Raw genomic sequence first — 23725 nt, 5'->3', positions numbered from 1 at the left:
TCATCTTTTCATTCGACATCAAGTTCGTTTAAGAGAAAGTTGAAATAGTTGAGATCATAACCAATATGTAAATATTGAAACATAAAAAATTTTATATTTTCCGTTAAAAGGATTTGAGAAAATTATTTATGAGATAAAATGTACCACTTATATATGAAGTTGATGTACATTTGCGTTTTATCTCTATTTAGTTTCATTTTTACTCAAAATTCATCATCTTCAAAATTGGAGAAAATAGCTTGTGAGCAGTCTACTGCGAATATATTTCACAATTTATTTCCATTCCCTTCATCTTTTGAAACAACAGTTATATCTGTCGATAACATAGCAAAGAAATCGCTGCAATATTCATCAGTTTTTCATTGTTGCAACAGTTCTCTTTCTATTTTTGATATACACTTTTCAATGAATGAGCCAAGCTATTTTTTCAACATTTGCTCTGATGCATTAATTTCAATAAATTTTTGTTTGCTAACAGCTTCTACTGAAGGAAGTTTCTTTTCAACAAAAGGAACTGTTTTAATGAATAATGTTTCTGTAAAATCGGAAAAATCGAAAAGAACCCGTGAAAATCTAATGATATTCTCCAAATCATCTTCTGGTCTCGTTTCGATAACTTCTTCTTTTATTTCTCACTTTCAAAGTTCAAATCCAATTTTTCCAACATCAGCTGAATCAAATATAGCAATTAGCTCGACTAATTTCGCAAATATTTCTTCAACTCGTTTCATTTCTCGAAAAATTTCAGATTTTGGAATTGATTTTCTTTGCATTTCTTCTTGTAAATTGGAAAAATGCATAAATGTGTTTGATGGATTGCTGTTCCAGAATGTGGCTAAATATGAACATTTTGAAGCACGAAATTCTTCGTTCAATGGGATCAGACGCTCATTTTCAAGTGTTATAGCCACATTGCCGCAAGAAAAGCCACCAATGCCACGATATAGCCAGACATATTTACTTGGAAATATTTTATTCTATCAATGCGAATTTCTCAATGATACAATTTCTGAAGAAAAATGTTCGGCCTCTCCAGGAAACTATCTTTATTGCTCAGGAGGTGCGTTATGTGTTTTTTCGAGCTTTCAAGGCTGTCATGTGGAGATTCAATCATGCACATTCAAGCATTGCCATAGTATTTCTAGCGGAGGAGCAATCTATGTGGTTGGATGCCATCTAATAGCTTCAGGATGTGCTTTCTCAAATAATTCAGTCAGAACTTCGGAAAAGCAAGAAGAATTTGGAGGAGCAATTTTCGGTATGATTTCAATGTTGCACATTGATTCATGTGTGATGGAGGATTGTAATGCTGCGGTTGGCGGAGCTGCAACGCTTATTTTCTCAGATGTCACATCGAATCAGATTTACTACAAACATCAATTTGAAGTGAATAATTCAGGGGAAATGGAGAATTATGCATCGATTAATGAGACAATTCAGCAATTGCAATCAAATCTTTCACAAGCAGCTGCTTTGAATGCTGACGCGATTATTTCAAACTGTGTTATTTCTCGCTGCGGCGCAAGTAGTTACTTTGGAGGAATTAATATTTTGTTGTTTTCATTTGATACCTTGGTTACTGAATGCTCATTCCTTCATTGTCAAAGCTTTAATGCGAGTGCTGGACTTGAGATTAATTGCTTCAATACGTTGCACTCTTCGTCTCCACTTCTCGCTTTTTCGTTTTTCCACAATAATTCGGTGGAGAATCAAGCACCTGAAGAAGCTGCCTCGGATCTACTCTTTATCGACGTATACAAAGTGCTTTTGAATCACACTCGCCCCACATTATATTCGTTTAGCACAAAACGAAACGAAAGGGTTCTGTGGAGGTTAGGCAAGCTAACTGCAATAAATGTTGACTTTTGGCTTATGACAGGCATGCGGAAGGTATTTGTCAGTGGAGTTAAGAATAACGAGATTTCGAACAAAAGGCTGAATGAAGAAGTGAATGCAATTTCTGAGGGAAAAGTATTTGTTGAAGTTGATGAAAGTTGTGAAACAGAGCAGAGTGAGAATTCAACGAAAAGCAACTCACACAAAACAAAAACTACGAACGACGTATTTCAAGTTCAAAAAAAACAAGCTCATTCAGAATACGCTTCTGAAATTTGTGGTATTTCTGAAGAGCAATCGTGTTCAACGCTCAAAGATGCTTTCTCTCAGATTACAGAAGAGATAGAGAGGGAAATATGGTTAATGGAAGGAGACGTTGCATGCAGAAGCGATGAATGCTATGAAATTCGCCGTTCTCCACTTCAAATAAAAGGCTCAGGGCAGACAAGTACTGGAATCAGACCTACGTTGTCTGCTCGTGATCATCCTCTATTTATTGTTCGCAAAGCGATGACTGTTGCCAATATGGCATTTGTTATTGACACGACTTCTCAAATCGTTTTTTCTCCTCTTTTTCTTGTTGAAGCGGATTTCGCATCGTTCAATTTCGATCCATTTCGCACATTTGACTTGACTTTGTCGAATGTTCTAATCAAAGGCGATGATCATTCGCCTTCTCTTCCCTCTTACTATACCTTACAAAATGTTCGCTCTCCAATCATACAAATTAATGGAGGTTGCGTCAAATTTGCTTCTCTAAATTTATTTCACTTCGCATTTCAGTCAACTTCAGCAGTGAATGTGCAAGAAACAACCAGTGCTGGCTGTTTACTGCAAATTGACTCAAGTTTCATTCATGATCTCGATACGCAAAATTCTCCAGCCATTTCAGCTTCACATCTACAAAATTCTGTCTCACGTCATTCCACTTCATCATTCGCTTCATTCTGCTCTTCTTTCTCCTCATCTTCCATCAATACTTCCTCTCCAAAAATTAATTTGCATCCAATGGCCGTCACAATAACTAATACTTCTTTCTCAAATTGCTCATCTGATTCTTCTTTCTACGGAGGAGCACTCAAAATTGACCTTTATTCGGAAGACGATAGCTTCACACTCGACACAACAACGTTTTCTTTCTGTCAGACTGTTGCTGCTGGTGGACATGGAGGAGGCGTTTGCGTTGTGGATTCATCTCCATCGTCGTCTCCTTCTTCAGGAACTCTGCTTCCTTTTCTTATAATTAAGCTTTCTTGTAATCAAAACCAAGCAACGTTTGGGCGCGATGTATGCTTTGTGTGCCGTGAGCCAAAAAGTCAGCTTTCGTTCGTTCAATTTCTCTTTGATCCAATTGCGAATAATTTCAGTACTCATAACTCAATACTTGCTGTTGATCAAAAAGATGATAAAAGCATGAATGTTGTGACTGAAATTTTGCTTGACATTTTTCGAGATCAAAAATGTTATTGTGGGATAAAAAAGGAAGATGTAGATGGACTTTCTTCCGTTTCTTCGTCAACAGAAGAAGATTGTGGATCAAAAGACAATCCGTGTACTGAACTATCTGATGGCATTGTGCATTTGTCAGACGTAGTTGATACTGCAACAAAAAGAAGGCAAAACTGGAATTTAAAGATGATTTCAATGCAAAATAGAATGAAAAATAGCTTCTCGGAAAAATGGGAGCAAAATGGCGAAGAGGAAAAGATGGCAGAAATTGTTCTTATTTCATCTGTGCCATTGGAAAGAGAAATACGAGTAAAGGATATCAAAATTACTTCTGTTTCTCCTTCTCCTTTTCGCAGCATTCTTCTTAACAGCAGCATTCATTCGCTTTTCACGTTCAATGCTTTGTGTTTGTGCACATCCTCTTTCTGTCTTTCTTCTGTGGACTTGGTTGTTGGAACTGAATTCAAAACAGACAAAGATGTTTTGTTTCTTGCTGATAGTTGCATTACAAAGCTCGAGCATTTTTCGTATGTTGAGAAACAGGTTGATCAGCAGAGCAGTCCAGTGTGCATCACACTGCTGTCTGCATCAAAGGGAGAGGTGCACATATCTCATTCATCTTTCACAATCTTTATTGAGATGGTAAATTTGTTTGTGTTTGGCAACTGCAATCTCATTGATTTCAAAGATGTTTCTATTTCTTTGGACACGTTTATTTCTTCTTCACTTTTATTATTCGTTGTGGACGTTCCATTGCAGTCAAATGAAGCTCCTTTGCAATGTTCTCCAGTTAATCAACATGAATGCCAACACTCAGAGGGAAACAGAGGAAAAAATGATTGTTTGCACTCTATATCATTGGAAAACGTTAATTTAACATTGAAAAGCATTCTTGATTCGAAAGGAGATGGTAAGTTTTTCACATTGAATCTCCTGTCAACAGGCTTGAAGAGAATTTCTTCTGAGCCTGATCATCCTTTTGTTGAATTTTCGCTTTCAAATTCTTCATTCTACTCTCAAATGCAATTATTTAGCAGTGCTCTTATTTTACTAGAGTCAACAAGAGCATTGCTACGAAATTGCGAATTTATTGGATATGGAGATTATTCTCAGAATTCAATGAATCATTCAAAAATTTTTGCGAATCGAGGCAATTCATTTTTGTCACCTTCTTTCAGTTCCTCTTTTTCTTCTTCAACTTCAGTATCAGATGCTGCTTTGTCTTCCATTTGTGATGTTCCAGAAGCTCTGATTGGCTTAAAGTACTGCTGCTCTCAGATGAATAACTGCTCATTTACGAACTCGTTATGCTCTGGTGTGCTTATCACCGGAGGTTCTTTGCAAGTGTCATCCTGTGATTTCTCGCTGGTGGGAATTATGTTGGGATCACAATTTTCGCGCCACAACATCCGCTGTGAAGGGCAGGGAGAGGTGTCAGTTGATTCGTTGGTTTCTGATGGATTGCTGGATGAGACTTCTCCGCTTTGGGTTTGGAACAGAGGCTGCAGCATTGGAGGGGAAGCCATGAAGACTCGAACATCTTCGTGTTTTGTGCCCATTTTGACAAGCGCAACAATGTTTTTGTCCAAAGAAGACTACAACGTTGTTCTTGAGGGATTATATTTTTTGCCTTGCTATTTGCAGTGTTATGTGACGGGAATTGGAAAAACTGAAGCAAACAAATATGAAGAAAATTATCATCACTTGAATAGAGCTTCAAACGAAAACGAAAAAGAAAACAAAGTCTATGCATTTTTCCTCACTGATGTTATCAACGAGACACGCTCAACATTCACATTGAAAAAAGAAATTGCAGAGGATCCGTCAATTGAACGGTTTGAAGTGTTTGTTTCTGTTCTTAGCAATCCACAAGAAAATACCTTTGTTTCCTCTAATACTTTGGTTGCAACGAAAAAGAAAGAAAAAGAGATTGATCCTACAAATAATCGAACAAAGCTTCCTTTATTTGCTGTTGTACTGATATTGGTACTTGGAATTGCTTGTTTGTTTGGTTTTTTCATTGCTGCATTCTGCTTCATACGTAAAAGGGTTCAAAGACTGAAAAAGGAAGAAGAAGACATTAAACAGAATTTGCTTTCGCTGAATTCTCATTACGTAAAGTATAGCGGAGATGATAAAGGGCAAGATGAAGCTTTTGATGAAGATCAGACGATGGTTAGTGCTTTTGTTAAAGAAAACATTCCTGTTGACATAGTTGAACCGAATCTCGAAGATGATTAGATCCCTTTTATTTCGATGAGTGATTAAAAAATTGCTTAATTTTTAAAGAGCATTTAAATTCTGATTTGAACAATCCTTATTATTCTTTCTTTCTTTTCTATCTCATTCCATCTCGGCTTTTTCCCCCCTCATTTTAACTTTATCTTATTCGATCTCTTCAAAAATAACTATATTTGTAGATTTTTGAGTTAACCTTTTAGGAATTTATTGAGAAATAATTTGTGCTTACATTTTTAGTTTATAGTCTCATAATATATTTTATTTTTATTTTTATTTTTTTATTTTTTAAATTTATTTTTTATTTTTATTATAATTATTCTGTGTGTGTGTGTGTGTGTGTGTGTGTGTGTGTGTGTGTGTGTGTGTGTGTGTGTGTGTGTGTGTGTGTGTGTGTGTGTGTGTGTGTGTGTGTGTGTGTGTGTGTGTGTGTGTGTGTGTGTGTGTGTGAGCATGTAAATAATTCCACAATTTTCGGAAACTACAATTTCATTGTGGAAATATGATATTGAAGTCATTTTTGTTTATTTTTCCAGTGAAAATGAAAGTCGCATGTTTTGATTAAATTACAGTTTCTTCTTATGTTGTTCTTCAGGAAAAGTGAAAGTTGCTTTATCAAGGATATTTTTTTATCCAGGAATTTTTCATGTGTGAGAACAGAGATTTGATTAAAATATAAAATTTTTCTTTATTTTGTTTATTAAACAAAATCTTTTCGCAGAATAATTTGTCTGTATCTCACAAAATGAGTTGTCTAATTTGTCAGAATGCAAAACAATTATTTGGAATAAAAAAAGAGGGTGCATAAATATTTTAATGCTGTTTTCTTTAAAAGATTTTTATATTATTGTTTTCTTATCAATCACACTATTTTATGAAAAATCCAATCCGAGACATATTATTGAAAAAAGAATCACATTAAAATTGTTCAGAAAATCAAGCAATCGTTTTGATAATTGCTTGTGAAAAAGCTCAAATTTCAAGTCATTCAAATTGAAGAAAGAATGATATGATAGACTTTTTTCATAAAAATGAATTCTGTATAAGTTGAAATATATAGTTTGTGTTAGTAATGGTGGACACTTTCATTAACTGTGGACAGTTGCATTTTCTCAACAACCGTTGACAGTTGCTTTTTAACAATTAATCCAATTAAACCCGGAATGAAAACAAACTTATTGGACATTCTGAAACTAAACAACTTGCTCTTCAGAATCAAGAAAAGAATATTATCTATTCTTTGATAAATCCTTAGAATCTGATATCTCCAGTTTTCTCCGAAAAGAAAAAATAACTTCAATATAAAGCATTGTTTTGGATGAGTCATTTTAACAAAACATATTAGTTTATATTCATTGAGTGGATAGTTGGGTTTATTATCAAAATGCAACTATCAATGGCTGTTGAGAAAATACCACCGTCCACAGTTATTGAAAGTGTTCACCTTTATAAACACTAACTATATCTAAAAATATCGAAACCTGTGTGACGTACTGATTTTCTACATGAAAAATTCAGTCACAGATAAACGTGACAATAATTGTCACATCAGAGATGAATAAAAAAAGAAAAAATCACAACAGAAATAAATATTATCAAAACAGGACATTTTCACATCGCTAATAGTCAACATCGTTTTTGGTGAGACTTTTCTGAACATGAACATTTTTTGCTTTTTTTTCGTTCATTTTTCAATTGTATTTATTCACAGGATCAAATATTAAATGTCGCATTTCATTTGACTTTGGTCGATTTTAACTATCTTTAATCGATTTTTAGACACTAAATCAAGCTTTTAAAACTTTTCAAAAATATGTTCAAATTAGAATTAAGGAATGCACTGATAATAGGGTGCTTATTTTATCTTGACCTCAATTTTTTATCTCAACCCTATTTTTTTGAAACTTATTTTTGCTTTTTTGATTTATGAAAAGGCTAAAAACAAAAACAAAATAAATGGACTTTCTGATATTTTTGTTTTTCAGAATTCTGTTAAAAAATTTTTTGAGATTTTTATGTTCAAAAAAATATTCAAAATTTTTATTATTTTAGGACCCAGATCAAAGACTTGCTGGCTGTGAAGCCAATATTTCATACGGAATGTTTTAATCCACAGCATCAAAATTTCACATTCCTATATTATCATTTTAACTTGTTTTTGACTTTTTCAATAAAATTTTTAACCTTTTTTTCTCATTTCACTGTTTTTGCTTAAAACACGATTTTTTTAATAAACAAGTGTTTGTGTCAAATTTTATTTAAATGAAAAAAATACACAAAGTCTTTATTATCGTTTATTTGTATTAAGTTTTGAAATGAAAAGGAACTTCTCAAAAATTTGAACAAAAAAGCAAGTGTATATGATTTTTTTGTTATTCAAATTATTAAACATATACAAATAATTTATCATTTAAATAAACAAGAATCTTTTTATTATAATAATGTTTATTTATAATTTCAATAAATTTCAAAACAAATTCATATTTGTCCTTAAAATCGTGTTTTTTGAAAAAATGTGTGAAATGAGAAAAAGTGTTAAAAAAACAAGTTGAGAAAGTTTTAAATAAGTTTGACTTATAAAAAATAAACGATGTGTAATGATATAATAGCTTTAAACTTCCGATAAAAAATATTCGCTGGAAAAGCAGCAAGTTAATGATCAAAACATAAAATTATTATAATCCTCGATCTTTTTGCTAAAAATGAAATATTGAAAAAAACATACAGAATAAGGAAATAAAAACATTTCAAACATTTCTGATTATTTTTTATTTATCACAAGCTTGTGTATAGCTGAAAGTTTAATAAAAAAGAAAAAGGTCAAGATAAAGAAAAAAGGTCAAGATTAAATTATAGCCCTATTTATGGTTTTTTTATCGAAAAATGTATTTTCGAAGACTTTTTTCAGAAAAATTATTCGACACAAAATAATTAATTCTTCAATATACCATTTGTTGAATTCGGTGTCAAACAGCATTGCATATAATCACAAACGAACATAATCACAAAAAAGTTGTCCAAAACCCAATGTGATAATATCCAATTATTACAGCAATAAATGACAAATGTTTTTCTTCTTTTCAAAAAAAAAAAAAAAAAAAAAAAAAAAAAAAGTAACTTAGTGATATTAAACTGGTGTCCATAAAGATAAATTCTTTTTCACTTTTCACAGGTTTAAAATATTTTTTAATTTTTTGTTTAATCGAAAAGATAATTCTTTATTTCCAGATGTTGATAATAATTAGATAATCCTCAAAATATGTTGAGATTATTTAATTTTACATGTGAAAATGAAATTACAAAAAATTAATTTCCCATTTCTTTCAATGATAAATTTGATAAATTTGATTTTTTAACAGTTTTGCAGTATTATGTGATATGAACGAAAATATTTATTTAAAAAATAACATATATAATGCTTTGGAAATGTTGTTGTGTATTAGAAGGGAGAATCAAACAAGCTTTTTTATCTTAAACTCTTACCAAATGATCCTATAAACGCTTCTGTTGACTCAACGTATCGAGCATCGCTAACCTTTTCTCTTTCCTTTGCAACTCTTCTTTCTTCAGCAATCTAAAACACATTTTCAAAATACAATGATTGAACAAAACACTTTTTAATAATGGAAGTTAATGATTGAAAACCTTTTTATTTTGCTCACGAAGAGCAATTTCTTGGGCTCTCCTTTCCTGAGCTCTGATTTCATCTGTTTGACGAATTTTATCAGAGAGATCTGTTGTTTCTGATCCCTAAAATCAAAATTTATCACAGAAAAATATATAAATAAAATTCGGTTTTTTCAGAATGGTGTACGAATTAATATCAATTGAATACAAGAACTCGAGCTGAACTTGAGCCAGAATGCTTTATATACTCCTTTTCTTTCATTTGCTCTTTCAAAGCATCAAGTTGCTTTTGTCTACATTGAAAAAAAAAGAAAAAGTTAGAACATATTGAATGCAATATTGCCCTCCAAATATAAAAGTAAAAAAAATATAAACTGAGCAGCTCTTCTTTCATGTGGGGATCCAAGGTACAGCTGTGCTCGTTCTTCATCCAGTTTTTGTAATTTTCTTCTTTTTGCTTCTGCACGTGCCTCATCAATATCATCTTGACAGACTCTTGATTCTTCATTCATTCTTGTTCGTATCCTTTTCTGTTCGCCTTTTGGCTCAGAAGAAAAATAACATTTCTTTTCCATTTTGAAAAAGTAAACATAAATATTTTAAAAAGCAGGATTGCTATTAAATTCAACGGAAAAAGCAAACTTCCATTTTTTAAAATAAACTTCAAAAATTAAAGGTAACATAAAGGGTAAGATCAAAATTCACAATAAATCAAATGAAAGTTAAAATGTAAAAATTATTCACTGAATCAAAAACCCATCTTTACAATGATTTACAGCCATTTGCAATTTACATTTAAGTTGTTGTTTCGTATGATACCGTGGAAGTTCAAGATTGAAGAAGCAAGTATGAGCAACAGGTAGACGATCACATTCAACTCCTTTGTTCAATGAAAGAGTAAAACGACGGGAATATGAAGTTTGAGTCCTGTCAAGACAGGAAAACCCTCCAATCGGTGGGGAAGAAAAGCAGGTCACAAAAAACAGTAGTTTTTTTCTCCATAGCTCGCTGGATTCTTCCACCACCTCCCAAAACCACTTGGCAATTGGCGATCTTCGTGACAGGCCGTCTCTATAGATTGTGTTCTTCTTCCAGTCCTCCACATCGATCCTGCCCTGTCCGCACAGAAGCAGCCGCAACTGGGGAACTGTGAGGCTGGCGAGCATGCGCTGGGGTAGTGCAGAGTGGAATGCATCTACCAGTGTCTTTGTGTTCTTCTGCTTTGTTTCACCACCAAAAAGGATGCGATGTGCAGTCAGGGCGATGAATTCTCTCCTGTTTGCACAAGTAACAGGAATGGAGGACCCGCCAGGAATAAGCTCAATCTCAACTGCTCTCCGCACACGCATGTTTGGCTGCTCGTCTCCAACGGCTTGATGAGATGATACCATTGACTTTGAAGAAACATCACTTTCTTTTTGATCCTTTTGTGCAATGTTCATTTCGTTAGCTTTTATTTTCTTATCTTCATTCTCATTCTCCTCTTTCTCTCTCTCCTCCTTCTTTTCCTTCCCCCCTCCCTCCATCACTTCCTCCGTGATCGTGAAGTTCAAGTCCAGTGCCTTCATCTCCTCCTCCGAGTAGTCTTCCAGCTTCTCCAGCTGCCTCGCCATTTCTGCATCCACACTCCACAAATCACTGATGTGCAGTGGCTGGCCCAGCATGTGCTTCAACAGCACATCTGACAGAGGAAAGTCCACGTTGAAGCCATCAATCAGCACTTTGGCCAAGAGGGAACCGACGAATGCATAGTAGCATGCATGAGCAGAGAGGAAGGGAGAAAGAGGTTGAAGATGAGGAGGAGGAGGAGGAGGTGAAGAAGAAGAAGAAGAGGAGGAGGAGGAGCAAACAGGAAACGAAGAAGCAAGCTTCAAAGCTCGAGAACAAATACGAGAATAATACAAGGCCCGTGTGCCACAAGCAGACGACACCATCAGCGTCTGCCTCCCATCCTCCCCTCTCACAGCATCAAACAAGCCAAAACAGGGTTTCACAGTCTCCTCCAGCACAGCACTGCACCACTCCTTCCTCACTCCTCCATAGTCCACTCCTTCCTCTCTCACATATTCAACTTTTAACTTGTAGAAAAGCGTGCCATTGCATCTCTGAGCGAACTGCTGTAGGGATGTGTTCAGCAGATGTGGTGTGCCCCTCTTCACACAAATGGTGGTGGTCGAGCCAACCTCTCTGTTTCCTCGCGGAATAGGAGCAGGAGCAGGACAGTTTGCATAGGCCACGCACGAGTCAATCACCTCTTCACCTTTGCGTGTGGGGCTGAAGAGGACGAGATAGGGCTTAGTTGATGAAGGGTCTTTGGAAGAGGTAGAAGAGGAAGAAGAAGAAGAAGAAGAAGAAGAAGAAGAAGAAGAAGAAGAAGAAGAAGAAGAATGAAAAGAATTAGAATAAGGATATCCAACAATACTATTGACATGTGTTCCACGTACACAAATTCTGGTTTTTGGGACAGAATTTATTCGAATCCCAGTCGATGTGTTAGAGCGAACAATCAAACTTTGTGTTGCTTTTGGAATTGCCTTTGGATTTACCTTTGGATTTGCCTTTGGACAAGTTTTTGGATAAGTTTTTGGAAAAGATGAAGGAAATACCTTTGGAGAAGCCTTAGGAACAGCCTTTGGCTTTGCCTTCGGCAGCACTTTTGGAAAAACTGTTGGCTGTAACATTCCTCTTATGTTATGTCTAACTCCTCTTATTTGTGCATTTGAAGAGGGGGAAGGAGCAATGGATTTTGGATGTGCAGAAGGAGTGGATGAGATCTGAAAGGGCGTTTCTTTCTTCTCTTCTTCTTTCTCTTTCTCTTTCTCTTCTTCTTCTTTCTTCTCTTTTCTTTCAGGTATCTCCTTCCTTTGTGAATCGAGGAGTCTGCCAACATCTGCAAGCTCAGTCATTTGATATGCATATTCTTTGACAGCCGCTTTGAAATTGAGAATAGAAAGAGGCAGATCTGATTGATAGCGCTTGGCAATCGAAGAGGAGGAAGAGGAGGAAGAGGAGGAAGATGATGAAGAAGAAGAGGAAGAAGAGGAAGAAGAGGAGGAGCAGGAAGAAGAAGAAGAAGAAGAAGCTTCATTTAAAGAGGAGAAGCGTCCAGCATTCAGCGAATGAGCCACAATTGCTGCGAAATCTACATTCAGAACATCATCTGACTCATTTTCTTTTCTTTCCTCTGATTCTTCTTGTTCTTCTTCTCTTCCATGTGAATGTGATGTCTGATACATTTCATTGCAATTTTCTGATGGAAGAAGCTTTGCGATCAGGCGGTGCTCAATCAAATCATCGAGCGTAATTCTCTTTGCAGGATCTGTCTCCAAACACGCCTCACGCAATTCCATCATATCCTTCCTATCATTCTCGTCACAGAAGGCGGTGAAATCAAATATTTTCGAAATAATTACACCCAAGCTGTATACGTCTGATGATATGCTGTTTATTCCTTTTGTCTTTGTTTCTGGACTGAAATATTCCATATTTTCATTTCTCAAACGATGTTGTGCCTCAAAAGAAAGATACGGAGTTATATTATGTTTCCAAAGCTTCACTTCATCATCTTTGACTAAAACAGTATTACTAGCTAATAATCCATGAACCATGCAATTTCTATCCAAAATATCAAGGCCAGAAATGACATTGATAATTATTCTCCACGAATCCTAAAAGCAAAAGAAATTCTCCAGAAAACGTGTTGATAAAATGAAAACATACATCAGAGTCAATGTTTAAATGAAATCTTTGACAGAAAGTTAGAATCTGATCCAAGTTCGAAAAACAACTATCACATGAGTATTCAACAAAGAAACAATCATAAAATATTTTCCTTGATTGTTTGCAAAGAACATTACCTGCGGGTTCTTCATAAGAAAAAACTTCGTAAAAAGAATTTTCATTCAATATGATATCTTCATATTTTATCTTCACTGAAAGAGTTTCAGCATCGATATTTTTTGAAAAAGAACTTCTTTCATTGAGAATCGAAAATCTAAATAAACAATCTTTATCCTTTGGAAATATATCTTCCTTTAATGTTGAATTCTCAACTTTCTGCATATCAAAACATTTAGAGCAAAATAAAAAAATATATGGGTGTTTGATATTTTGGATATTTTGAAAAATAGTTTCATAAATTGAAAGATGAAAAAATTAACAAAAAATTAACAAATTCAACATTGAAAAATTATAATCAAAAAGATATTATGATTGATTAGATCAAGAATAATTCTTCCTTATTATTTAATGATAGACAGTTATGATGTAATTGTCTTGGGTTTGATACATATAATTCTTTAATGTTTGTTTGATTTCGAGGAATTTATGCTGAAATATCTTACAGGAAGCGGATTGAAAGAGACACTCATAACATCAATGCTTTCTGCACAGGGATTAAAAGTGTTGCAGTTAGAGAAATCAATCAATTTAGGATGTGAAGTTTCACCTATAAGGCTCGACAAATTGATGTGCGACATTGTTTTTGTTGTGTAATCAATAAATTAAGTTTTTATTTTGTCACACAAAATCCAGGCCTTCAAGTCACATATCAGAGCGAAGACAGCTTATGATAGAACAGGAGCCAAAATTTCTTTCGACATATGGTATGTGGGCTGAATTTCTAAAGATTAAATTATGATTTTTTTAAAAAGGATATTCTGCTGCATTTTTGGCTGCTTTGGGAATTTCTCCTTCATTGGAATGTGAAAAAGTTGATAGCTTATTTTGCTTTCACAAGGGAAAAATTGTGCCCGTATGTATTTTGTTTTCTGTTTTGGATTTGATATTTTAAATTATTTTTCAAGGTTCCATTTTCTGAAGCACAGATGGTGCAAACAGGTCTAACTGGATTAACAAACAAAGGAAAATTGAGAAAGTTTTTTTTGTTTCTGTCTCAATTTGATGAAAGCAATCCATCTACTTACGGAAATTTACGACTTAACGAGATGCTATTTAAAGATGTACTTAAACATTTCAAAATTGATGCAGAGTCTTGCGATTTTTTGACATATGGACTTGGATCAGCAGAAAATGAGCAGTTTGTACTTTAACTTTAACTTTTAATTTTTATTCTTTATGAATGCTCCTAAATATTTATCAATCTCTCTGTCAATTTGCTTGTGATTAACAGATTTCTTGAGCATCCGGCTTTGCCTCTGATGTCGTCTATACGGCGCATGCTGGAATGCTCGATATGTTCAGACCAACACCCGTATCTCTATCCACTCGGTGGAAATGCAGCTCTTTTACAGCGTGCTCAACAGTTTGTTTTATTTGACAAAGAAAGAAAAATTAAAAAGAAAAAGAGATCAAAGAAAAAGCGGATGTATATTTTAATAAAGATAACATTTGATATTTCTTCAATTAATAATTGTCCGAATTATTTCTTTTCAATTTATCTTTTCATTGTCTTTCCATTTTCTTTTCCTCATCAATTTGCTTTAATTTCCTCATTGTTGACCACATTTTCTATTTTTATTTATTTAATAAATTAATTTTCATATCTTTCTTCTCCATCTTTCTTCATCCAAAAAGGGTGTCTCTGATGAATGGAGCTTCTATTTCTGTTGGCCAAACTGATGTTCGAATTGTATGCGACAAGAAAAGCGTCTTGTTCGGCGTGGCAACAGAAGGATCGGTTTGTGGGTTGTGTTTTGGAGTAAGCCTTTTAAAATAACTGAAAACGATTTCTCTCTCTCTCTCTCTCTCTCTTTCTTTCTCTCTTTCTCTCTCTTTCTCTTTCTCTCTTTCTTTCTTTTTATTTCTTTCTCTTTTTCTCTTTCAATCTTTCTCTCTCTTTCTTTTTTTTATTCATCAATTCTGTCCTTCAGTTCATCCACTGCAGCCACATCGTTGCCCATCCCTCTTATGCTCGCCATCTCTGCCAGAACAATGGAGAAATCATCACAGCCGTCCTCCTCCTCAACCGTGTGCAAAATCATATTTATTGACTTTATTTTTTTATTTGCTTTGTTAATATTTATGTTGATATTATTTGGATGAATTTTGTTATTTTCAATTCTTCTTCTTCTTCTTCTTCTTCTTCTTCTTCTTCATTTTATTGTTGTTATTCTTATTATCATTAAATTCCATTTCTTTTCATTTTAACAAACCTTTTTTCCCTCTGCCTTCTATTCTTTTAATCATTCTCTATCTCTATCTCTTTCTCTTTCTCTCTCTCTCTCTATCTCTTTCTCTCTCTCTTTTCTTTCTTTCTTTCTTTCTCTCTCTCTTTCTCTTCTCCCCTTTCTCTCTTCAGATCTCCCCGTGAAAGGAGCATCCTCTGAAACTGGGCTGATCATCGTGCCGCCAAAGCAACTGAACCGAAAATCAGCTGTTTACGTTTCATTCAGCCGGCCGAAGCATCTTTCCTCTTCTCAATCAGCTTCCCTTTCTGCCTCTGACTCTCCAATGCCCACAAACAACTCGATTTCTTCTTCTTCTTCTTCTTCCTCTTCTAAGAAGTATATCACAGTGTTTATCAGCTGCTTGATGGAGACGACTGATCCTGTGAAGGAAATGGAGCCTGTTCTGAAGATGTTCGAGCCAATTGCAGAGAAGTGTGCGATTGAACATGATTGGTGAATTTGCTTTCTTGATATTACTTGTGATTGCGTATTGATTTTTCTTTTTTTCTTTTTCTCTTTCTTTTATTTGCCCAATTGTTGTCATCATGAATTTTATTCAAAACTTTATTTATTTTTTTCATTTTCTATTTTTTTTTAACCTCCTCATTGAAATCTTAATCATCACATCTCTTTCTCATTCATTTCCCCTTGTTATCTGCGATTCCATAGAGACATATTTGTGTCAGATGTTTATGTACCTCGTGCCACGAATGATCCACGCATACACATCTTGAATTCTCTGCACCCTTCTTTGTATGTTTCTTTCTTTTATGAAAAGATTTATTTATTTATTTATTTAATATGAAATCTACATGTGCATTTACATTATCGACCAATTCAACAATTTATTTTTTATTTTCTGTTTATAATTTGTTATGTTTTTATTTTATTTCCTTTTCATTGTGAAAATCTTTCTCTTTTCCAATATTGTTTCCCTCCCTCTCTCTATCATATGAATATCCATATATATCCATATATTTATCTATATATATTTATTCCATTCATTTTCTCTCTTTCATCCACAGCACATTAGATAGAGTGATATTCAATGTCTGTAAAGTCTTCACATCAATCACTTCCATCAGACTCAACCTCACTTCACTCGCCCCGTTCACCCCTCGTATGCAAAAAGAAAAAACACTTTATTTTGTTTAATGTTTTTCTTTCTTGCTTATTTTGTGTTTCATATTTCATATTTATTTTATTCATTCATTTATTCACCTTCATGCTTCATCTTCATCTTTATTTTCAATCTTTCCCTTTGCCATAATATCTTCATTTTCTCATTATTTATTTATTTATTTATTTATTTATTAATTAATTAATTAATTAATTAATTTCTTTCCTTCTCTTCAATCATCTTCTTCTTTCTCTCTTTTTTTTCATTTTCGCCAGCCTCTCTCTTAGCCAAACACACCATCACCCGCAGACCAGCCATCACTCAATCTTCTCCTTCTGAAGCAGAAACTAAAAATGAAACAGAGAAAAATAAAGAAGAAGAAGAAGAAGAAGAATTAAATGATAAGCCAATGCCTTTATCTTCAGAAGAAGCAAAAGAAGGAAAAGAAAAGAAGGAAAAGAAATCAGAAGCGCCTCGCCCGCCTTCTCCTTTATCTCCTGAATCGATGAAGAAGATGATGATGAAAGAGAAAGAGAAGAAGAAGAATAAGAAAGACAATTTGAATGAAGTCGATGAAGATGAGTTTGATTTTGTGGACAAAGATGATTTAAGTCTCAATGAATCATCAACAGACGAAGAGGAAGAGAGAGAAAAAGCTAGAAAGAAGGAGAAGGAGAAGGAGAAAGAGGAGAAGGAGAAGGAGAAGGAGGAAGAGGAGAAGGAGAAGGAGAAGGAGGAAGAGGAAGAAAAGAAGAAAGAAGAAACAAATGTGGAAGCAGGAAAAGCATTTGCATTTGATTTTTCGCAATCTGTTCAACCAACATCACCTCCTCCAACAACAGAGAAGAAGAAGGAAGAAGAAGAAGAAGAAGAAGAAGAAGAGAAAAAGGAAGAGAAGGAAGAGAAGGAGAAGAAGGAAGGAGAGAAAGAGGAAGAGAAGAAAGAAGAGAAAGAGAAAGAACAACAACCAATTCATTCACAAACAAACTCATTTGCGTTTGATTTCTTCTCAACAACACCTTCTTCTTCTTCTTCTGCTTCTGCTTCTCCCTCCTCCTCTTCTTCTTCTACAACCTCTTCTTCTTCTTTCTCCTTCTCTTTCCCTTCTGATACAACAACAACAACAACAACAACATCATCATCATCATCATCATCATCTTCTTCTTCTTTCAATGCCTTCTCATTCTTTGGCGCTTCTTCTTCTTCTTCTGCTTCTTCTTCTCTTCCACAAACACAACAATCAACAAACAATAAGACAGAAGAAGAAGATGATGATGAGAAGGAGAAGGAGAAAGTTGTAAAGGAAAAGGAAAAGGAGAAAGAAGAGGAAAAGAAAGAAGATGAAGAGGAGGAAGAGGAAGAAGAGGCAGAAGAAGAAGAGGAGGAAGAAGAAGCTGAGGAGGAAGAAGAAAAGTACGAAGAGAAAGAGAAAGAGAAAACAGAAACAAAAGAAGAAAAAAGAGAGAAAGAAGAGGAAGAAGAAGAAAAAGAAGAAGAAAGAGAGAAAGAAGAAAAAGAGGAAGAAAAGAAAGAAATCACAGAAAAGCCAAAAGAAGATACAAACACCACAAAAAGTGACTTTTTCAGCTCAGGTTTCTTTTCACTTGCATCTTCAACACCTTCTTCCTCTTCTTCCTCTTCTTCTCCTTCCCATTCACCATCTTCTTCTTTCTCCTTCTCCTCCTCCTCCTCTTCTGATAACACTTCTTCTTCTTCTTCTTCTTCTGATAATGTTTCATCGTCATTTTCCTCTTTCTCTTTCTCTTCTTCTCCTTCTCCTCCTCCTTCTTCTTCTTCAAAAGACACAAATTCCAATGAAAAAGAAGAGAAAACTGAATCTTCTTCTCAAAATGCAACTTTTTCTGGATTTGATTTCTTCTCTTTCTCAACAAGTGCTCCACAAACAGAAGAGAAGAAGGAAGGAAACAAAGAAAAAGAAGAAAACAAAGAAAACAAAGAAAACAAAGAAAAAGAGGAAAAAGAAGAAAAGGAAGGAAAAGAAGAAAAAGAAGGAAATGAGGAAAAAGAAGAAGTAAATAAAGAGAAAGAAGAAGAGAAGAAAGAAGAAGAGGAAGAGAAAGAAGAAGAGAAAGAGAAAGAAGAAGAGAAAGAAAAGGAAAATTCTTCTTCTTCTTCAGATTTGACAAATGGAGCTGCTGCATTTAACTTCTTCTCTTTCTCAACAGGAACAGAAGAGAAAGAGATAAAAACAGAGGAAAAGGAGGAAAAGAAAGAAGAGAAAGAAGATGAAAAGAAAGAGGAGAAGAAAGAAATTGAAAAAGAAGAGAAAGAAGAAGCAAACACAAAAGAAGAGGAAGAAAAGAAAGAAGAAAAGAAAGAAGAAAAGAAAGAAGAAAAGAAAGAAGAAAAGAAAGAAGAAAAGAAAGAAGAAAAGAAAGAAGAAAAGAAAGAAGAAAAGAAAGAAGAAAAAGAAAAGAAGGAGGAAAAAGAAAAAGAACCAATAGAAGACGAAGATAAAAGCAAAGCTAAAGATTCAACAACAACAACAACAACAACATCATCATCATTTTCTCCTTCTCCTTCTTCTTCTCCTTTCTTTTCAGCAGACTTCTTCTCCACCCCTTCCTCAACACCATCTCATTCACCTTCTTCTTCCTTCTCCTTCTCCTTCTCCTCCCCTTCTTTTTCTTCAGAAAATATTTCATCATCATCATCTTCCTCTTCTTCTTCTTCTTCTTCTTCCTCTTCTTCCTCTTCCTCTTCTTCCTCTTCCTCTTCCTCTCCTTCTTCTTCTTCTTCTGCTTTCTCATTCTCTTTCTCATTCCCTTCCGAAACAACATCTTCTTCACCACAACCTCAACTGAACCAAAAAGATGCAAAAGGAGAAGAAGAAGAAAAAGTAAAAGAAGAAAAAGAAAAAGAAGGGGAAAAAGAGAAAGAGAAAGAAGAAGGAAAAGAGAAAGAGGAAATTCACACACAAAATTCATCTTTTGGCTTTGATTTCTTCACTTTCTCTTCAACTGCTCAGACACCAAAGGAAAAAGAAGAGAAAACAGAAGAAAACAAGGAAGAAGAGGAGAAAGAGGAGAAAGAGGAGGAGAAGAAAGAGGGAAAAGAAGAAAAAGAAAAAGAGAAAGAAGACATTAAAGAAGCAAAAGAAACCAAAGAAGACACAGAAGGAGAAAAAGAAGGAGAAAAAGAAGGAATAAAAGAGGAAGCAGATAAAAAAGAGGTTGCTTCGAATGCTCCGTCTGTTTCGAATGACTTTGGCTTTTTCTCTTTTTCTGCGCAGACAACAAAGATGAAAGAGGAAGGAGGAGAGAAAAAGGAAGAGGAAGAGAAGGAAAAGGAGAAAGAGAAAGAGAAAGAAAAGAAGAGCATAGAAGAAACCGAAGCAGAAGAAGAAGCGAAAGAAAAGAATGAAGAAATAACAGAAAAAGAGGAAAAAGAAGAAAACAAAGAAGAGAACGTAACAATACCAGCAAACAAAGGAGAAGAAGAAACAAACAAAGATAAAACAGAAGCAACATCATCAGCATCAGCTGTTCAGACTGAAAATGAGGTTAAAAACGAATCGAAAGCAGATCAATTATCAGAAAAACCAGAACAAGAAGCAGAAAAACTAACATTGGAGACGAATTCTGAATCTTCCGCTCAACAAAATACTTCTTTCTTTTTCTCGTTCTCTTTTGATCAACCTTCACAGAATGAAAGCAAAAGCAATGAAGACGCACAAAAGGCAGCAATCAGCACAGGATTTGACTTTTTCTCGTTCTCTTCGCCTGAAGTGCAGAAGAATGAGAATAATGAGAAAGGAGAAGAGAAGAAAGAAGAAGAAGAGAAGAAAGTAGAAGAAGAAAGCGGTAAAATAGAAAAAGAGGAGAAAGAAGAAAAGACAGAAAAGACAGAAGAGATTGAAAAGAAAGAGGAAACAACTGAAATTCAAAGAAACCCAACTGAAAATAAGGCATCTTTTACTGGTTTTGCATTTCTTCAGGCAACATCGAAAGAAAACAGCTCAGATGGAGTTGTTAACAATGCAAGTGAACAAATTTCAAACAATGAAGAGAAGAATAATGATAATGCAGAAAAGGAGAAGGAAGAAAGAGAAAGCGAAAGAGAAATCGAAAGAGAGGGAGAAGGAGAAAGTGAAGACAAACAACATATTGAAGAAGAAGAAGAGAAGAGAAGAGAAGGAGAAGAAGGAGAAGAAAAAGAAAAAGAAGTGTCAGACAAGAAAGAAGAGGAAGTCGATATCTCCAAAGAAACCTCTAAAAGCGAACTTTCAGCTGCATCTGAAGCATCGCATGAATCACATGAAGCACATGCATCTCAACAGCCAGTGTTTGGATTTTCATTCACTTTTGACTCTGTTGCTTCGCCAGAGACGGAGAAACAAGGAACAAACAGTGCAGCTTCTGAGCCGGATGCATTCAATTTCTTCGGGTTTGCTGAGCAGACGACGAAAGAGAAAGAGAAAGATGAAGAGAAGGAGAAGGAGAAAGAAGAGGAGAAGGAGAAGGAGAAAGAAGGAGAAGGAGAGGAAAAGAAGGAAGAAGTGAAGCATGAGGAAAAGGATGAGAAAGGCAATTTTGAAGAGAAAAGTGAAGAAGTAACGAAAGAAGAAATCAAGATGGTTGAAGAAAATGAAGAAAATGATGAGAAAGAGAAAGAAAAAGATCATCAAGAAGTTGAAGTGTCGAATAATCAAAAAGAAATGAATGTGAACACAGGTGAAGAAGCATTGCAACCGCAATTGCTGAAAAAGACAGAAGCAGAAGAAGAAGCAGAAAAAGAGAAAGAAATCACAACAGTCGAAGACAAAATGTTGATGGAGGCTGAAGCTGGCTTCGCTTCTGAAGAAGGAAAATACACTGAGATGAAGAAGTCAGACGGACCAGGAGAAGAAGAGAGCGAGAAGAGAAAGACAGACGAAGAGCAAAAGGAGCCAGAAGAGAAGGAAACAATTGATACAATGCAATTGAATGTGCAACCAGGAGCTGCTGCTTCTGCTGCTGATGACGATGAAAAGAGAGAGAAAGATAAAGATGAAATTGAGAGCAGAAACGATAGCAACACACAAAGCGATTCATTGGTAATTCATGAAGGTGCTTCTGCATCAGGTCAATCAACAGCAGTTGCAGCATCTCTTTCTGTTTCTTCTTCTTCTTCCGAAGCAGAAGCAGCTGAAGTGAGCTCGCCACAACTCGCAACTGTTTTATCCACCGCACAGGATTCTTCAAAGAAAGCAGAGATTTCAATCCCCATTGATGCAACTGCTTCTTCTTCTTCATCTGCTGCTGAAGATGTCTTGCATGCCTCACCCAGCCATCATCCGCCTGCTGCAGATTCGCCAATTATTGACATTCTCGATCTGTTTGGAACTCCATCAACAACAGCCAAGCCTTCCTCTTCTCCTTCTTCCACTTCGCTTCAATCTTCTCCTCTTCAATCTTCTCCTCAGTCTTCTCCTCAATCTTCTTCTGATTTTAGTTCCTTGCTTTCGCTCTTTGCGACTCCTTCCTCTTCTCCTTCTCCTTCATCTTCTCCTCAATCGTCTCTTTCGTCATCTCCTGCACTTTCACAATCTTCATCTGGCTCTCCAATGCCATCTTCTGCTTCTTCTCAGCAAAAAACCAACCAGAACTCTTCTTCTTCTTCTTCTGCTTTTGATTTTTCTGCTTTTCTTTCGGGCTCTTCTCAGCCAGCCACCTCTCAATCAACAATCAGCTCAAATGCATCTTCAAGCGATGATTTTATGGCATCGTTTTTGAGCACTTCTGCTTCGAATGAAGGAGCTTTACCTTCTTCTTCTTCTTCTTCTTCTTCTTCTTCTTCTTCTTCTTCTTCTTCTACCTCTTCTTCTGCTTCAAGCACCAATATGATTGGAGCAAACGACTTTTTCTCATTTTTTTCGAATGCATCACCTTCTGTTTCGGAGAAGCACGAAGAGCAGCAATAGATATAAGGAATTAGAGTCAGATAGAATTTCCTTCTTTGACTGTTTAGTTTTTTTTACCACAAAAATAGTCAAAAGCATTTGTTTAAAAAGTAACATTTATGCTTAACTTTTTTCATTCACTCATTGAAAGATGGGTGAAATCGTTTTTCTTTCTTTGATGATTTTCATTTCAAATAAAACAAAAATTGAAGTTTGGTTTTTGGATGCAGTTGGCATATGTTTTTTTTTTCTGTCCTTGGTTAGACCAATTTTAAAAATAGAAAAATCAACTTGCATTAGCTTATACATGAATGGAGTCAACTTTTGAGTGAGACTTTTCCATTTTATCTTTATAAGTTATTATCATATTTTTCTGCACACAAGCAATTTTTAATTTTTTTCATTCATTTTTTAAGTAAAATAAAAAGCGCATTAGGATATTGTTATCAAAAGATTTGCAATAGCGGATGAAATAATAACTGGTTTCAATTGCAAAAGCTTTCAGCATTTGTATGAACAATTTTCAAAAGTTAGATGTAATTCGTTAAACTTTTTTCTTATAAAGCGATTTTTTAATCCGAACATTTTTTTTATCCGGACAAAATTTGAAACATAAAATATCTCAACAAATTTTCAATATCAATTAACAGTAATTTGCATGGTTGTATATAAACACACATGAAATCTATTCATATGCAAATTTTTAATTGCAGTGTTGTATATTTTTTGAAATAAATAATTTTTATATTTAAAAATCCGACTTTTGATGAATTTTTCTATTTAAATAATATGAGTTGGTTCATCTTTAATGCACACAACTAATTTTTTCCATGATATAAACAATTCTGGTTATTTTTTATTTTCGCTTATTTACTCTTTCTAACGGAATAAAAATCTGTCATTTTTGAAAAATCATTATCAATGGCATAACGGAAAAATTATTTTTTGCAAAACACAAAAACATCCAAGTGAATTTAACACAGACATCAATAAATATGATATTTATATAAAATATCTACAGAGCTGTTATTCAAAATGATTCAGAAGGTATTTCATTAATAAAGATTGTTTTCATAATTGATGATTTCTAATGATCATTTTCTTTGAAATTCTAACAATCTTTCAAAATGAAATGGATATTGAAGCAATTTAAATTATGATTTTGTGTGGTAATTTCATATAACAATTATATTTATAAATGTTAGTGTTCGTTTTAGTCAGATGTTTTTTTCATTAGCCAATAATATTATTTAAGTTATCCCATTGACAATGATTTTTCAAAAATGACAGATTTTTATTCCGTTAGAAAGAGTAAATAAGCGAAAATAAAAAATAACCAGAATTGTTTATATCATGGAAAAAATTAGTTGTGTGCATTAAAGATGAACCAACTCATATTATTTAAATAGAAAAATTCATCAAAAG

At 34.5% G+C, this 23725-nt stretch overlaps 4 protein-coding genes across 4 annotated transcripts; 2 read left to right on the top strand and 2 right to left on the bottom strand.

The window, feature by feature from the left end:
* Positions 1-5: 5 nt before the first annotated feature.
* On the top strand, positions 6-6195 carry MONOS_6188 (uncharacterized protein). Its single transcript, XM_067876400.1, has one exon. It carries the CDS (start codon positions 139-141, stop codon positions 5524-5526), a length of 5388 nt encoding a protein of 1795 aa, XP_067723064.1. The 5' UTR covers positions 6-138; the 3' UTR covers positions 5527-6195.
* A 2670-nt stretch (positions 6196-8865) lies between these two features.
* Positions 8866-9833, bottom strand: MONOS_2646 (uncharacterized protein). The gene is made up of 5 exons (XM_067872579.1): positions 9793-9833; positions 9526-9716; positions 9359-9443; positions 9169-9273; positions 8866-9097 (listed from the first exon to the last, which is right to left on the bottom strand). The coding sequence occupies exons 1-5, from the start codon at positions 9796-9798 to the stop codon at positions 8990-8992; spliced, it is 495 nt and encodes a 164-aa protein (XP_067723063.1). The 5' UTR covers positions 9799-9833; the 3' UTR covers positions 8866-8989.
* Positions 9834-9890: 57 nt separating this feature from the next.
* MONOS_2647 (putative E3 ubiquitin-protein ligase UPL2) lies at positions 9891-12758 on the bottom strand (the record flags this gene model as incomplete). The annotated part of the gene is made up of 1 exon (XM_067872580.1): positions 9891-12758. The coding sequence occupies one exon, from the start codon at positions 12756-12758 to the stop codon at positions 9891-9893; it is 2868 nt and encodes a 955-aa protein (XP_067723062.1).
* Positions 12759-13398: 640 nt separating this feature from the next.
* On the top strand, positions 13399-22529 carry MONOS_2648fu12816 (putative GDP dissociation inhibitor; the record flags this gene model as incomplete). The annotated part of the gene is made up of 12 exons (XM_067872581.1): positions 13399-13429; positions 13496-13619; positions 13684-13754; positions 13803-13903; positions 13956-14188; positions 14282-14413; positions 14686-14788; positions 14982-15078; positions 15410-15710; positions 15948-16031; positions 16304-16398; positions 16674-22529. 12 exons carry the CDS (start codon positions 13399-13401, stop codon positions 22319-22321), a joined length of 7020 nt encoding a protein of 2339 aa, XP_067723061.1. The 3' UTR covers positions 22322-22529.
* Positions 22530-23725: the final 1196 nt, after the last annotated feature.

The sequence above is a fragment of the Monocercomonoides exilis genome, assembly GCF_001643675.1.
Source record: "Monocercomonoides exilis strain PA203 chromosome Unknown scaffold39-1025343, whole genome shotgun sequence".
In the NCBI taxonomy this organism is placed as follows: Eukaryota; Preaxostyla; order Oxymonadida; family Polymastigidae; genus Monocercomonoides; species Monocercomonoides exilis.
Note: the sequence above shows the minus strand (reverse complement) of the source record. Positions and strands in the feature narration are given on the sequence as shown.